This window comes from Ictalurus furcatus, chromosome 6 (assembly GCF_023375685.1).
Source record: "Ictalurus furcatus strain D&B chromosome 6, Billie_1.0, whole genome shotgun sequence".
Lineage (NCBI taxonomy): Eukaryota > Metazoa > Chordata > Actinopteri > Siluriformes > Ictaluridae > Ictalurus > Ictalurus furcatus.
The window spans coordinates 12,825,804-12,842,587 of record NC_071260.1 but is presented as its reverse complement, the minus strand read 5'-3'; the positions used below and the strand labels follow the sequence as shown (position 1 = coordinate 12,842,587).

The 16,784-nt window shown below is 37.9% G+C and overlaps 1 protein-coding gene across 2 annotated transcripts in view; it reads right to left on the bottom strand.

The window, feature by feature from the left end:
• Nucleotides 1-16,784, bottom strand: part of adcy5 (adenylate cyclase 5) — an 86,836-nt gene that overhangs the window by 38,390 nt on the left and 31,662 nt on the right. For both annotated transcript variants that reach the window (XM_053626555.1, XM_053626557.1), the window contains exon 3: nt 241-390. In XM_053626555.1, the coding sequence (XP_053482530.1) occupies nt 241-390 (150 nt within the window). The remainder of the gene's footprint in view (nt 1-240; nt 391-16,784) is intronic.

Sequence of the window (16,784 nt, the reverse complement as noted above, 5' to 3'; positions counted from 1 at the left end):
TATATTAAATCATTAGTGCGATGATATAACTGCTCTCTCATCTACACTGGCCTTCATCACATTTCTCTGGAAACAGCCTAATTACAAATGTTAAGACAGTGTATTTAGGATCCTGTCACATTCATTCTTCCTTACACCATCAGGATTAGGAGAATGCGTTTACATGCATGCTAGACTGGTGAGACATTGCTAATAGGAATACGTCCTCCAAGCTGTGTTACCTGCAGCCATCGTCCTCACCTGCTGTTGGTTTTCTCTCTGGGAGTGCAGACGGGCCTGAATGCATTCTCTTGTCTCCTGGAAGGCCTGCCTCTGTGAGCCTTCTGCTGGGTAGTGTGTACACACCCCGACTATATTGGTGCAGGAGAAGATCAGCACGTTGGCCACAAGCTGTGAAACAAAAGGGCGGAAAACACATCGTTATTGATTCATCTGCAGCTTTCTTGAACGTCCTTTTCAGTAACGTCTTTGTCCAACAGACGTGAATTTTAAATGAGATGTAATCCCTTAATGTCCAGGCTTATTATTCAATAACTGCTCGGAATTATTCAGTAACTGCAAGAACACTGATAGGGAGAAGAAAAAAAAACAACAAAAAAACACGTGATTAAGCGAGGACTTTATGTCTAGACCGTCCGACAGGTCCTAAGAGTTTAGAACTTCTTTTATAGCTATAACTGATCACAGGTTAGTCCAATCTCATTTCAGATCAGACGTGTGCACAGTGCACATATTCTGTTCCAGAGGAGCTCTGTAACACTCATTTTGGAAGTGAGATCAGTACACAGTAGCGTCTGTTCAGTGTCTGCAGGTTTTAGTTTATTTTAGCTCAAGTTACTAAATCAGTCTCTCTCTCTCTCCCTTTTTTGTCTCCATATTCTTCCGCTTTCTATGTCTCTGTATCTTCACTTGCTGCAGACTAGAAGAGCAGATTTCCATAACATCTCAGCGCTAGTTGAAACAGCTTGGCCACGGTGAGACCTTCTGCCTAATATAGACAATGTGTACGGGTGTATTTGTGCAAGGGAATGCAATGAAAAGTCAGCGTTTGGAAATATATGCTTTGGATTGAATGTGTTTATGTTCTAGATCCGTTACAATAAGCCTCGCACTGCTGTAGAATATACAAATTCTGCTCTGTGAGAAGAGGCGCTGTAGATTGTGGGTACAGTTCATTTGTGTGTAAACAAAGCATATGGAGTATCCGATCGTTTGTGCCCTAAAAAAGAAAACATGTTCTCGCCTTTCACTACAACTAAAAATTAAATTAACACTGACACTCAATACGTTTACACGGACAACAATAATCCGATATTATTAACCCGATTACGACGATACTCTGATTAAGGAACTAGCATGTAAACAGCGATTATTGATGACCTTAATCCGACTAAAGTCATACTCGAAGTAAACACAAATCGAATTAAGACATGTGGAGAATTCCTGTTTTAGTCGCATTATCGACGTGCATTATAGACATGTACACACCTTAATCACACCATTAACGTCGTGTGGGAGTTTTCACCGCATTTTGTGACAGGACACGTACACACACGGCAGCGCTCAACCGTTTGACGGCAAACAGGAGAGCACAGCTGCGTCCGAAACCGCGTACTTACCCTCTACATAATAGGAGAAATACATGTATCTCGGCTACTATATAGTTGGCAAGTACGCGGTTTGGGACGCAGCCCACGGCTTCAAGCGGTCGTCTATTAGCACGTACAGCATGACAAATAATTAACTGCACTTGAAGCGTTCATAAAATTAAAAATAAAAACACCCAAAACTGTATACGGTACCATAACGAAGACGGACTGTATGTCGATACGTGAAATTCTGGAGGGAACGTCGGACGGCGTGGCACGAGGACGTAATGACGTGTGCTGTTAATCAATCCCACACGACATTAATAGTGTGATTAAGGTGCGTACATGTCTGTAATACACGTCGATAATGCGACTAAAACAGGAATACTCCACATGTCTTAATTCGATTTGTGTTTACTTCGAGTATGATTTTAATCGGATTAAGGTCATCGATAATCGCTGTTTACATGCTAGTTTCTTAATCAGAGTATCGTCTTAATATCAGATTATTGTTGTCTATGTAAACGTAGTCAATGTCTCTAAGGCTTCAGTCCTACTGCCTAGGACGAAACAGAAGAAACATTATGTAGTGTAATGTAGTATGGAAAGAGAGCATATGTAAAAGGTAAAATATTTTTTATATCAGCTACATTTCAGTCTGGTTTAAAACTCTAATACAATTCAGGACCTAGTTCTTACAACAAACCCTAAATATATATGATTTCATGTTTGTAATAGTAATGACTTCACCACTGTGCCTCTACAAAATATTAATGACTGAAATGTATCTCCTTGGAAATGTGCGAATTAATGTATTTGACAACAATGTATTCAGCATATTTTTTGCTAACATCAATAAAAACTGCAGACTAAAAATAAATCTTGATTACATATTATTAGAGTTTTTCAAGCTTGTATGTCCAGACAACTTTTTTCTAAGATTCTTTAAAACCCAATACTAAGAGCTATTTAATTCTGTAAATTAATCTCTAATGTTTTTTTTCCACAGCAGTCCAGCAAAATTGTACCGGCTGAAAATCCATTTAATTTAATCTAAATTAACTTCCAATTGGGCATTTGATCTCTTGATGCAAACTGGATTACCCCGCTCTCTGGTGCGTTATATTCATCTAGAAGACTTGCAGGCCTGTAGTATGAACCGTATACAGAAATGCCTACATGAGAACTCTCTCACACACACACACACACACACACACACACACACACACACACACACACACACACAGAGAGCACAGCACAGCAATGCATACATATTACAAAGAACCATTACTGTACTATTTATAACCCCCACTTCCTTGGCAGCCCTTATTAGGAAACAGAATGCCTTTGTCGATGAGCAGACCAATAAAAACATTATTATTCTGCAATGACATACTGAAATACAGAAAAGGTACATCGTTGGGATAGTTAAACCTGTACTATTATCCAGGAATCGAGGTTTCTCATTTTAATTGATTATCAAAATTTAGACATTTTCTCTGCGCCAATTCAAGGTTGCAAAAATCCAGCCATGATTGATTATCACCACATCGATCAGACATACCCAGTGTTGGGTAGGTTACTCAAAAAAATTAATCCACTACAGATTACTAATTACTACTTTAAAATTGTAATCTGATTACATTACTGATTACCGTATGTAAAAAGTGATCAGATTACTAATTATATTACTTTCATGTTACTTTCAAAACCTATCCAACCTACAAAGTGAAACAGTTCTTTCAGTAATTTTATGATCAGAAAAAGTTGCATTGATCATAACTTGCCTCGGGTGTTACCGTTTGTAGGTCTACCAGACTGATAAAATGTAAAACTTTTCTAGGCTAGTTTAGTGTCGCTAGCCAAGGGGAGGCACAGCTAAGCTATTATTATATGGGTTTAGCTGCTACAGTGACAGGCAAAGTACATTCTTTCCTTATGATCTGCTCAGATCATGTTCACGTAAACTGGAACTCGTATAGACATTTACACACCTTGTTTTCCTGCTCAGTATGAGAGGATGTTACTGTTTCAGTTTCAACCCCTTTACTGGTTTCAAAAAATATCGGCGTATATCCATTTTTCCCCTCAACCGACTGTGGTTCTGCTGGACAGAATTGCTTACTCTCAGTAAAGAGCAGTCAATGGCAGTAACTGCACTTTATCTACCTGTACATGACATCTCAAAATCCTACAGCCTCACTAGATAGGGAGGAACACTACTGATTCTTTTATTTTATATTCCCAGGATTTGCATCCATAACCATCCCCACCATCACAGGACACATCCAGGGAAGCCGTCACAGGCTCAGACTAAGCACCGCAGATCCGGTAACATGCAGAATAGGTCCATTTCATCAAAATATTTTGGTCAGAAAGTAGGTTTTGTCCCAGGTCTGGACTTTATATAAGTAAGCCTATCACTAATATTGCCTGTATTTGTCCCAGTTAATCATGTTTGCTTCACCCTTCTGCAACATAATATTTGGAATATGCAAGAATACTAGTATCTATGTATGAAAGACAAAGTGAGAGAAGACAATTTCAAAAGAAAGCTGGTATGCCAAAATTCACAAATGATTTCACATCACATATACATGTATTCACGTTTCCAGCATCATAGATCATCTGGATACAATATTAATTAGTATATGGCTATTTGGATCCTGCTTCATAAGGCCATAAATTAGATTAGACATGGGGCCAAACTGTCTCATCAACATCTCACTCAAATAATAATGTATTTAAATCAAGTACCAACATTTGGTGGGGAGTTTTGACATTACATTGATTAAAATGTAAACTACAAGGCTATGTAGTGCATTAAATGCAGTGCATGCCATTTGAAATTCAGAAAGGTGTAAAATAACATCTCTTTTCATGTGTCGTATAGTAAGATTAAAACGTCATCTTCACAATTACAATTTTTTTTTTTAAACACCACAGCAATGCTCAACTTAAGATGATCATCTCGTATAAAACTGAAGTGGAAAACTAGCTTTTCAGTACCAATTCCTCCTCAATTAAATTCTTGCTTCTTACTGTTTCTATTTTCCTAAGTATGGCCCCTAAATAACAGCACCCATATTTTAAGTCTAATAGCTAATGATAGCAGAGTTTCCAGCAGTTAATGAGTACGTTTCTGTTCTGCCAGCATTTGATGATCCCTGCTCTAGGATAAAGCCCTGCATTCAAGCTTCAATACAGCAAAGATCGAAGCATGTGAAATAATAAATTTAAACAAGAACAAGTGTGTTTATTGGTAGTGCTCAGACTCCTTCACATAGTTACAACAGCAGGTAAGGCCCATGAGCAAAGCAAAAAGAACACATTGTTAATGGATGCTCCTTGAGTGCATTACTCAACAGAGTCCATCCTGGTACAGTGGAAAAGCATGGAGGTCAAGATAAGCTTCAGAATCTACTATCCATAATGGACTGCATTAGCAAAATAACAGACAGCTATTTTAAAAAGAAAATCTGGTGGAATTGTTAAGAGGCCTTTTAAAAACTGAAACCCTTGGCCCAGCTGTTCTCAGCTTCTTACCCTTGTAGTGTTACGTTTATTAACTTTAACAGTGAGAAAGTGTTTCCAAAGTGACAACTAATCAACCATTTTATGGTGATGGCTAGTGTTATGACGCATTTGGGAAGTGTGGTCTACGTGAGCAAAGTGACGTAAAAAAGCCAGTAAATCAGTCTCGGACTTCAATATCCGCACGATATAACCATTAGAGATGACAGTATATCAAGATCTCATGGTATAAAATTCATTTGGGGCCAAAATATGCGTAAAAATATACAATAATGAAGCGAGATCTTTTAAAAGTCCATTTCTTTAAGGTTACAGTAGTCATAAAACTATTTGGTTACATTTCTTCCTTTGTTTTATGGGAGTTGAAGTATGGAAATAGAGAAATGTCTCTTTAAGAGAATGCCTTTATGCTTCTCACAAATCACAGTCATTTGATTGGTCCGGTTAATTGTTAACCATCACAAACACGCTGCGCAGACGGTTTGACTCTAGGGCTCGAACCAGATTTGTGTCAGATTGCCTGGGTGCACAGTGGATATGCTCGAGACAACACCTAGGCAGGGCTGGACAGAGACGATAGTTCAGGCCGGTACTCTGTAACTGTAGTATGCTTCAGTAATAATAATGGATGTAGCAAATATTAAGCGCAGTATTCTAAGAAATGGGATGTTTCAGACAAAAGTCCTTCAGCAGCTGGACAAGTCAAGCGTTTCTAAAGCTAAATGAGGTGAAGCCAGTTCATATTGATAAATATATCAAACATAAAAAGCAAGAACATTTAAAACATTTTGGAATGCAAGGTTAAAAATGTATCTTATATCTACATCAATTATCCTCACTGGCTATATAATTGAAGCAACTGCCATTAAGAGTTCACCCAGTACACGTTTAACATTATATGCGTTCTCTTTTCAGTGCATGCCTAAAAAAATTAAAAAATTAAAAAAAAAACACCACACTCACTAATCATATTCCATCAAGTATATTACATCTGAGAACTTGACTATTAGAAATGTAATTATTACCCTAGGCATCTTTCTCTATAGGTACGCACCAGTTCGACTAGTAAACACATCTTGCGATGATGTATTGATGCAAAACAGAAGTGTGAACAAACACAGACAGACAGAGCAGTCACTCTAACACACTCCCATCAAACAGCATGGCAGGCCGAGTGAGCAGGTTGTGTTTGCAGAAGCTTTGAGCTTCAGTGCTGTCTCCAGCTTTTATGGAGAGCAACATGGGAACAAGTGTGAAGTGTTAAGAATGATTAATACATTTCACTATTTGAGTGATACGTTTTATTTTCTCGCTCTACATCTTTTCAAAGCCTCTTACACGTGATTCAATGTTTGTGATGTAAACCTGCCATGCACACAATCTTATGATTCTAGCTTTTTGTAAGATGGTCATCTGATATATTATAAAGGAGGTTGGCATGAGGGTGCTCTTATTATCAAGAAGATACTGAGCTTTAGTCCCTAAGCTTCATAAATCATAAAAAAGTGTGCACTAATATGTATTAAACTAAAACACCGATTTCGGGAAACAGACTAGGTCTAAGTTCAGGTTTATTAAAGCAGACTTGTGTTTTATACTGCTAGAGAGAATGTTCAAGTTCTCTTATATTCACACCACCCCTGGACACCCCTGTAACACACGATGGTGCCGATTGTACTGGCATCCTAAATGTCACGTCCTGAGTCACACCTTTGAAGAGGATTGCTAGCCCTACCCCGACACAAAGAAGAAAAAGCATTTTCAATATTTCATCTTCCACTTCAAAAAAAATATTCCAAATATAGTTACTATAAACACCAACCAGATGGGCCTCTGAGCTTTCGTGCTTTTTGATGTCAGTAGTAGGTTCTTGAATCCAATTTCTTTCTTGGTATTTGAACACAAACAAGTAACAACTCTACTGATACATAGGCATCGAGTAACGTAAATGTAGATACACACAGCAAAGCAGTATGCCTAGAGCCATATCTAAGTAATAAAAATGAAATGGATTCTCACTCACCCATTCACACACACACACTCCAAAGCAAGGCTCTAGACTGCCACTGGGAGCAACTTGGGGTTCAGTGCCTTGCCCAAGGACACTTCGAGATGTGGAGAAATGTGGGCCGGGAATCAAACTTCCAACCCTACAATTAGTGGACAACCCGCTCTACCACCTGAGCCACAGCCGGTAACAAGAATCCAGCACAAAATAGGAAATGGTATGTGTAAAAGAGACCATGGAAGTCCAATCATTTATTTTAGTGTACAGCCAAGACTAACGCTGTTAGCTGCATTATGAACAGAAATTAGTGCTATAAAATTATGCAAAACACCACCACTGGGTTTTAGTTTGACGTCTGCTTTCATGTCCTAGACACTGAAGGCGTAGAGTCCGTATCTTTTCAGGTGACCTTCAATAAACCATAACAGCAAGAACCACTAACCTTGGCATACTACTAATGCAGTGTACTTCCACTGGAATCTTACACAATGTTAACTGTAAAGCAAAGTCAGTGTGGCAGTTATGTAATCAGTAATCACTATTGATGTACCAGAAAAAATGTCTGACGACATGGGATGTGAAATTATAGGGAGGAAAATGTGCATAGTATGTGGCACTGTATGTGCTATGAATTCCGGTTGAAATTCTGTTATATATATTTATATGTAAAACTTTATATAAATTTTGTTATATAATTTATATTAGATTTATTAGAGTAGGGATGTACTGATCTGATATTAGCCTGAAATGGCAGACCGGTATTTGACTGGATTTCATATATTTTCAAATACACCGAATTACCTTACGCTGTGAACATGTTATATATTCTAACACAACAGATCGTTGTCCAGCTCACTAGGGAAATCAAAGCGTTATCTGATCAGATGGTAAATGGTCTGCACTTATATAGCACTTTTTTCCCCCAAAACACTTTACACTGTGTCTCATTCACCCACTCATACACATTCACACACCAATGGTAGCAGAGCTGCCATGCAAGGCGCTAACTTGCCATTGGGAGCAACTTGGGGTTCAGTGTCTTGCCCAAGGACACTTCGGCATGTAGAGAAATGTGGGCCGGGAATCGAACCGCCAACCCTACGATTAGTGGACAACCCGCTCTACCACCTGAGCCACAGCCGCCACAGGAAGAAGCTTGAGTCTGACAATGACAACACAAATTACAGACCAGATCATATAAGCTATTGTATTGTATCTTCCCACATTGGGATTGGAATCCCACAGCTCCCAACAAAAATATTTTCCAATTGCAGCCACAGACGTAGCATCCCCGTGCTTGTCAGATGAGGAAAGAGAGGGAGAATCAGCTCCCAGGCTACAAGTTATTGTCAGTAAAAAGTGAAAAAGTGCAAAAAAGTGGACAGTGTTTCTCTAATGATAATTGCCAAACAGGTTTTCATCCTCTGCTTCCAGTATTTAGCCCTGGAGCCAGACTTTTGTTACTGAAATCCAACTAACTTTACAAACTTATTGATCCTAACCTATGTTTGTAGCCATGGAATACCAAATTGCTCCTAAAAGTATGAAATACACTCTCTGCAGCCAATAACAGATGGCAGGAGATGACAGGAATCTATCACTAGCTTTGGAGAATAGGTTACCTGTAGCTCTGACCTACTCACAAGCTGTTATGCACATAGCTCCAACGTGCATATGAAGGATAATGATGGTTCTATGACATTGATATTGATAAATACTACTCTGAAGGTCTCAAGAAGGTGATATTCATGAAAGTCACAAAATATTTACACCAACGGCCTAAAAAGGTCGCAGTAAACAACAAATACAGTATCTTTCTACAGTATCTAAATGCATTACTTTTAATTCATGCTTCATTAAAATTGGGTAGTAACATACCCAATTGAAATGGCTTCTTTCCATAGATCAGCCATAGTTTCACAGATCAGATAATTTCAATCTCTTACCTGATGTAACCCCCTTCTTAATCTCAGTTTCATCCTAGCCACTCCTGGCTCACTTCTGTCTCTGTATCTACCCGTGTAAATTAAATGCATAGCATAATCACTGGCCTCTCTGCATGCTTGCAATCTCATCTGCAGTGTAACAGGTGTGTGTGTGTGTGTGCACGTATTTATGTGCTACACATTCCATCAGCGCTCATCCTCATACAGATATGATTCAACCTCCAACAAATTAATGGTGGCTCAGTTCTGACCTCGACCCCCCCCCACGTCATACCTGATATTTCAGACTGCGACATGAAGAAAAATCTCTTGCAGGCCTGCTTCTGTCATCAGTGTTCAACCCAGCACAACCGTTGTTCATTCCTAAATGGAGTGCATATTTCATAATAACAATATACACTGTTGCTAGGAGACACTAACCACCATTCCTCCATTAAATTGTGATGTGAAGCGCTAATGAATGCCACCACCTTCAACCACCTTTCTAATAGTTAGTCTATTAAAATCAGTAACTGCATTTCTTATTATAGTAAAGTGGGGGCTGTTTATTATTATAATATTTTTTTTTTCTTTTAAATCTGATGCATCATCGTGGCTTCCAGGTACAGCCTGGTCTGACTTTGTTACTGCTATTACAGTAATAAAACTTAAGAATAAATACAAATGCATCATATTTTCAAGCAAAATCCATTAAAGATTAGCCTCTCTATTGTCTATTTCAGGATGGATGCCGGTGGTTGTTATTTTCAGGCGATGGTAACTTATTAAGAATACCTATTATAAAATTGTAGCCCCGTTTTTAGCCCCACTGAATCCTAAAAGTACAATTTTGTCAGATATAAGGGCTAACTTATTTCATTGGGAAGAGTGCTCACAGCAAGCAGTTACTTCATTTTAGCTCAATAATTTACCTTTTCTTAAAATAAACATTTTTTATGAAGTGTATATAAGTGATAATTTGTTGATTTCTGCTGATTGGGCTGAAAATTTGAGTGTTGTATTGTTTTGGCATGCTCCACTCCACGAATTCACTGAAATCTTGAGTGGTAGCTCATGCTAGACAGTGGCAATACCTGTATTTCTATCTTTTTAGTGCTCCAGTTATCCATATCTGTATTCAAATTTTAATCAAAAGTGGACATGGCCTAACAAAGTCACTGCCTACCCCCCCCCAAAAAAATCAATCAAGCATGGAAGATCAAGGCCAGTGGAAGTTTGTTGCTCAAGCTTTGGTCTGGATCTCTGCAACTACAGTCAACCAACAGACAAATATATTAATATTCAGTTCCTTAAATACATAGCTAACATGAGCTAACTTTTAGTAACATCCAGACATTTATGTACTAATTGGAAGTATATTTTGACATAAAGGAAAAAAGTATGAATATTGATATACTATGTACAGTATGTATTCTTTAGGAGCAATAGTACAAAAGTGTAGAAGGCCTGAAAGCACATCCAAATCTGTTTGACCATGCGAATTGTTTAGTAACAATTTAGCAACAAAGCAACAAAAACTAGAAAGAAAAAAAAAGAAAGAAAGAAAGAAAGAAAGAAAAAAAAAGACGACACAATCTGCAAAATATCATAAGAAAGACGCCAACTCCGCATGCTGGCTTTATAATACTGTTACTGAGAGTAACCAGATCTTGTTTCATGCTTGGTTGAGGACATGTATACATGTTTGTTTTGGCAAATCTGACCTAATATTCCAAGCTTTCCATGATAAATAAGACTTTTTCCTTTCTGTTGGCTCCAGCACATCCTAGATGTGGTCACACCACAATAGTAAGGTGGTCACAGGACACAAATATTATTAGAAGTTGCAGAATATCGAAGACAAAACAGTCTCACTCTGGAGCGGGAGGCATGTTCACCAGTGATGCATAACAAAGACTCTCTCTGTCTTTTCTAGAACTTCTCCAGCGAAGCAACCTTCAACTAAAATGTGTGAAGGTCCAGTTACATAAAGGCCCTAATAAGCAACTAAAGAGGCCTGAATGGTAACAACAATAACCTTTAAATGCTTAAACGTTATTGATTAGGTCATGGCTATAAATAAGTCACATGAATCGGAAGTAGTTGTGTTATGCGTCACTATAACAGTTAAGACACATGTTTTGAATTTTATGTGGAGAACAAACACGTACTCATCCAAAGACATTTTGTTTTTGTCGTCAACTGCTTTTAAGCAAGTCATGTAGTCAGTTCACTAATCATACCAGAGAGGGTAAATTATTATTATTTTTTAAATCTACAAAAGGTCAGTTAAAACATTCCCCTTTCTGCCATAATGCCTCTAGTCATGTAACTAGTCTCTGGCATGACGAGCTGCCTTCAGCTAAATAATTTACATAAATGCGTGTGATTGGCTAAAACAGAGGACTTACAGTAACTGAGCTGGTTCGTGTTTTGAAAACTAGAGATGTTGAACCTGTTCTTTTCCACATGTTTCCAACAGTTCTGTATTTGGTTTCCAAGTACTCATGTCGAACCATTGAAATGCTTTCCAGGGTTGTCAACTGGACTGCAGTCCACTGATAGATGGCCCTAGATGACCCTGTAATGACGTACTAAGCTTTGTGACACTGTGTTCATGACAGAAAATATAACTAAACATCACAAACCAGTTATTACTTTATAATCACCTCTCCACATGAGCAATTTCAGCAGAAAAGGAAAGAGCATCACTGTCCACCCCACCGCATTGGAAGCTTCCACCGATTGCATGCTATATATAGGATATGGAAACAACAACAGGAAAAGGCACAGGGATAACCCAGTGATCCTGCTCTTGTTATATTTATTTATCCTTTCTCTATCCTTCTTTATCATGCTCAGTAGGAGCCTCTGTGCTGTGTAGAAGTTTGTGTAATGATGCAGACTGGAGTGGCACATGGCTGCAGTCCTGTGAGACTCAGCTGGGCTCATGGTTATGTAAGAGCAGGCCAAAGAGCAACACATCCCACAGATGCACAACTGAGAGCATTGAAGCTCTAGCATACTTTCATACCCCCTTTACTACCAGCAGACTGTTTTGCATTGAACATGAATGAGAGGGGGCTTTTACAGCCATTTTAAATGTAAATGTGAGGACATGGGAATAATGACCACACTTTGTATTTGCTAATAGCGTGATTCATGGGATAACATGCCCAGACACAATCTAGCTAGTCCCTAATTAATTCCACTAGATTTAGTGGATGGACGAAGATAAAACAGAATTTGAGAGAGGAAAGAACAAAAAGTTCTCCACAAACAAAATGTCTACAGACTGGTCACATGAAACTTTTCTTTGCTAGCATTCTAGTCCTCAGTTTAAGAAACATTCAGTTGGCATGCCATCACTGGTTTACGCCAGAGGGCCACCAGGGTCAGCAGATTGTTGTACACATTAGAACACAGGCTGTATTGGAAGAATGGAAAATGGAGGCAACCATGAAATCAGGCACATTACTAATGCACAGTAGTAAAGCCACTGGGTTGTATAACCAGCCCAAAGCATTTTATTGGAAAGTAGAAAAAAAATGACAAATTATAAAAGAGAATAAAAGCATGTTAAAATCTACTCTAAAGCTCTCAAACAATTTGAAGCAAGTGACCCTTTCAGTGTAAACAAAAACGTACAAACCCCATTACGATTGCAGCACTATTATAATCCAGCCGTACAAATATTAAAGTTATTCAGACAGTATTTGCTGTTATATTTTTAATTGTATTTACCATACCCATGAATTGGATCTTTTTATACCTGAAAATTCAAACCAAATAACCCAAGCTTGTTACACTCAAGCTTACAATATTTATTCATTCAATCAATTATCTTCATCTTGGCCTTGGATCCAGAGGCTTGGATCTTGGGATCACTGGGTGGAGGCTGGGAATACTCTTTGCAGAGCACCATGCAAAACACTCATTCACACCTAGGGGTAATTTAGCATAATCAATCCATCTAGGGGAATCCTTTTTGGGAGGAGGGATGAAATCGAAGAACCCACAGGAAAGCCAAGAGACATTGGGAGAACATTCAAAACTCCAAAAAGACAGTAACTCAAGTGCTGGATTGAACCATGGACCCTTATGCTTCTTTAGTTATTGAGCTTTTGATTACAAAATGGACAAGCACATATCTGAAAAGCATACATGTATAACAATTAAAATTCCTGATGACCAGTCAATTGGGCTTCGAACTAAAACAACCGAATAATCTCTATAAATAGTTGTTAATAGTAATTTCACAATTATCATGTCATATTAAAAAAAAAAAAAACAATCATAGACCCCCTGCCTATATCTTATTGACCGCACTTTGAGAACTACTGCTGTAAGAAAATGAATAAATCTTTATTTCAGAAGGACAGTTCAGACTTTCATCCACGTTTTTCACCAAAGTAGAAATGAGACGCCCTCGTCATGAGAAATCCCCAAGTCAAAAGTCAAAGAGACAGCCATAAAGAGAACGATCAAGGGTTGGTTTCGTTTGTTTGTTTTATGGGCTAATAAACGCAAGGTTCACATTAGAGATGGCACTGATCCGATACCTAGGATCAGTATCGGACCAATAACAGCAAAAACGTTTTTGTAACTGAAAGATTTACATAAAGAGACTTTAGTTAAAGATATCTTTTTGATTTTACTATACTTATTTACTATATTTATACTTATTATATTCATTATATTGTAAGTGACTGCTGTGAAATGCATCAGTTGAAAAAAAAAAAAAAGCTTAGTCGTTTTCAAAGAAAACTATTTGGAATGGGTATTATCATCAGCTCCACTCAAGTATTGGTATTGGGGAGAAAAAGTGGTATCATGCCATCTCTAGTTTAAATACTTCAGGGTCTCAGTGGTATACCACCGGGGAGGTGTACAGGGTAATTGTTAAAAACACTGGATGAGTAACGATTGGATCACACAGCAGTTAAGAATAACACAGTGATGTAAAGCCATGTTCACTGCTGGTTTATGAGCTTTTGATTTACTCCATCTACCCTAGGAATGGTTTTATTTAAATCGTTGCATTAGTGATTCTTTATTGATTCTATTCATTCATTGCTTTTTGGGGTTGATTTTTGGCTACCGTCTCTCTTTGCACATCACTTTTTTTTTCCATTTTCTATTATGAGTCTCACAGTGAAAAGCTTTCTACAAGTGCTTCCCATTTTTTAAAGCTTTTATGTATTCTGGAGAATTGTTCGCCTCTCCCAGAAGCCTGCAGCAGTTTGGGGAGGGAAAAAAATACTAAACAAAACCAAATAAAAAAAAAAAAAATCATTACATGCAACCAACAGTCCCCTCCGAAAGTATTGGAAAGGCTTCTTTTGTTTTAGTAATGCACTGAAGATATTTGTTTTTGAGATCAAGTGATGAATATCAGACGATAGATCAGGATTGTATCTTTCATTTCCTGATATCTACATTTAAACAACTTGGAACATCTTTTGTTGAACCCATCCATTTTTCAAGGGATCAAAAATATTGGAACATGAGTTCTATGGAATGATGAGACCAAGATTAACCTCTACCAACGTACCAAAGAGTGGAGAAAGAAAGGGTCTGCTCATGATCTAAAACATACGAGCTCATCAGTCAAGCATGGTGGAGGTACAGTAGTGTCATGGGTTGAGCTTGCATGTCTGCTTCTGGAACTGGCTCACTAATCTTTATTGATGATGTAACTCATGATGGTAGCAGGAGAATGAATTCAGAAGTCTACAGAAACATTCTGTCTGCCAATTTACAGAGAAATGCATCCAATCTTATTGGGAGGCATTTCATCATGCAGCAAGACAGTGACTCAAAAGACACACTGCCAACTCAACAAATGACTTCATCTGAGGAAAAAAAATGGAAGGTTTTAGTCGGGTTTTAGACTGGCCAAGGGAATCACCAGACCTTAACACAACTGAGCATGCATTTCAGCTCCTGAAGAGGTGATTAAAGGGAGAAACAACAGCTCAAAGAAGCCGCAGTACAAGACTGGAAAAGCATCAGCATGCAAGAAGAAAGAAAGTTTGGTGATGTGAGTGGATCTCCAGCTTGATGCAGTTATTGCAAGCAAGGGATATGCAACCAAATATTAAGTGTTAGTCTTAAAGTAAATATCTGTTCCTATACTTTTGCAAAAAATTGGGTCTGTCCACCAAAGGTGCCATGTTCCAAGTTGTTTACCACATCTATATGTAATTATTAGGAAATGACAGCTGAAATTCTAGTCCATCGTCTCATGCTCATCTTCTGATCTCAAACCCAAATGTCTTCATTGTACAACAAAAATAATCGAATCGGCTTTGCCGTTCCAATACTTTCAGAGAGGACTGTACGTGCTTAACGGTTTAAACTTTAATCAGCAGAATAGCAGTGTTGTGGTTATGCTGCATGCATAGCAGCTAAATATAATGGTGCAGCTGCTTTTCACATACAGGATAGGATAACATTAAAATAATAGATAATCTACAGACATGATCCCACAGTCTGTATTCGAGTGAGGGCTGAAAATAGGTGAGGGGATCTGATGTATGGCTTCAACAAGTCATTGGTTTCATAATAAAAAAAAATAATAATAATAATAATTATAATAATAATAATAACAACAACAACAACAACAACCATGAGGTAGGCTCTTCGATTATATAATCAGACAATAGAGTCACTATGACCAGAAAACGTCTAAGTTTATAATAAAAGCCAACAGCACCTGAATGAATTTCAAATGGCCAGGTCTCTGGGTCCTGTGGTGGACCAATATAAAATCATAATGATGTTCTAGTGATGGCCATATCTATGAAATTCCCCATTTAAGAGGTCAGGCTGCCATCTCTAGCTCACTGAAAATCCAGTGAACAGTCAAAGACAGTGAGCAGAAATGAACCTCATCTGGTTCCTGGAGATCAAAGCAGCTGCTACACACGCAACAAAGTCAAACAAATGCCTCCCTGGTGCATACTGATTCTTTGTTATATCCCAGTATTACAACCTATATTATTACCATCAATATCTAAACCTTATGTGATGGAGCTCCTGTAAAAAAAATAAAATAAATAAAGATGGGAGAACAACAATACTACTGCACAAAAGCACTCCATGAACTCCATCTGTAGTGGCTTGGGGATCAACGATGTAATAAGGTTTTTATGCTCCAAAAGATCATGCCCCAGTCGAATGGGATATCTTGTTGGAATGAAAAGTAATTGTTTATGGTTCCCTCAAATATTTACTGTAGACACTACTAACTGCATGTACATTTCCTGTATTCAGTGTTTGTGAAGTTCTGTACAGTAACAAGGACATACACTGAGTCAAAAGTTTAAACAAAGTTTATTATTTTAGTATTTTCACTGTTTTATTTTATTATTTTAAATGGTCCTAAAGCTAAAAACCAAACCAAGGAATGGGTAGAGAGATTATTACTAATAAATTGTTTAACTGATTTACCCTCTGAGTGTACCTGCTTTTAATAAAAACACTCATTAAGTCTCATTAGGATCTGAGAGTGACCAGTTAAGTTTCACGAATATGTAGGTTTAATTTAATCGCTATTCTGTATCGTTTTCTTTGGTCTGTGGCAAGAAAAGAGAATAAACTCTAATAACATAAGAAGTTCCCAGTGTTCCAAAACTTAACTGACAGTGTAAATCTTCTCTTTGGTAAATGAATGCATTATATTTCCTGCAAACTGATACAGCCACAGTCAATATTTTATTCATG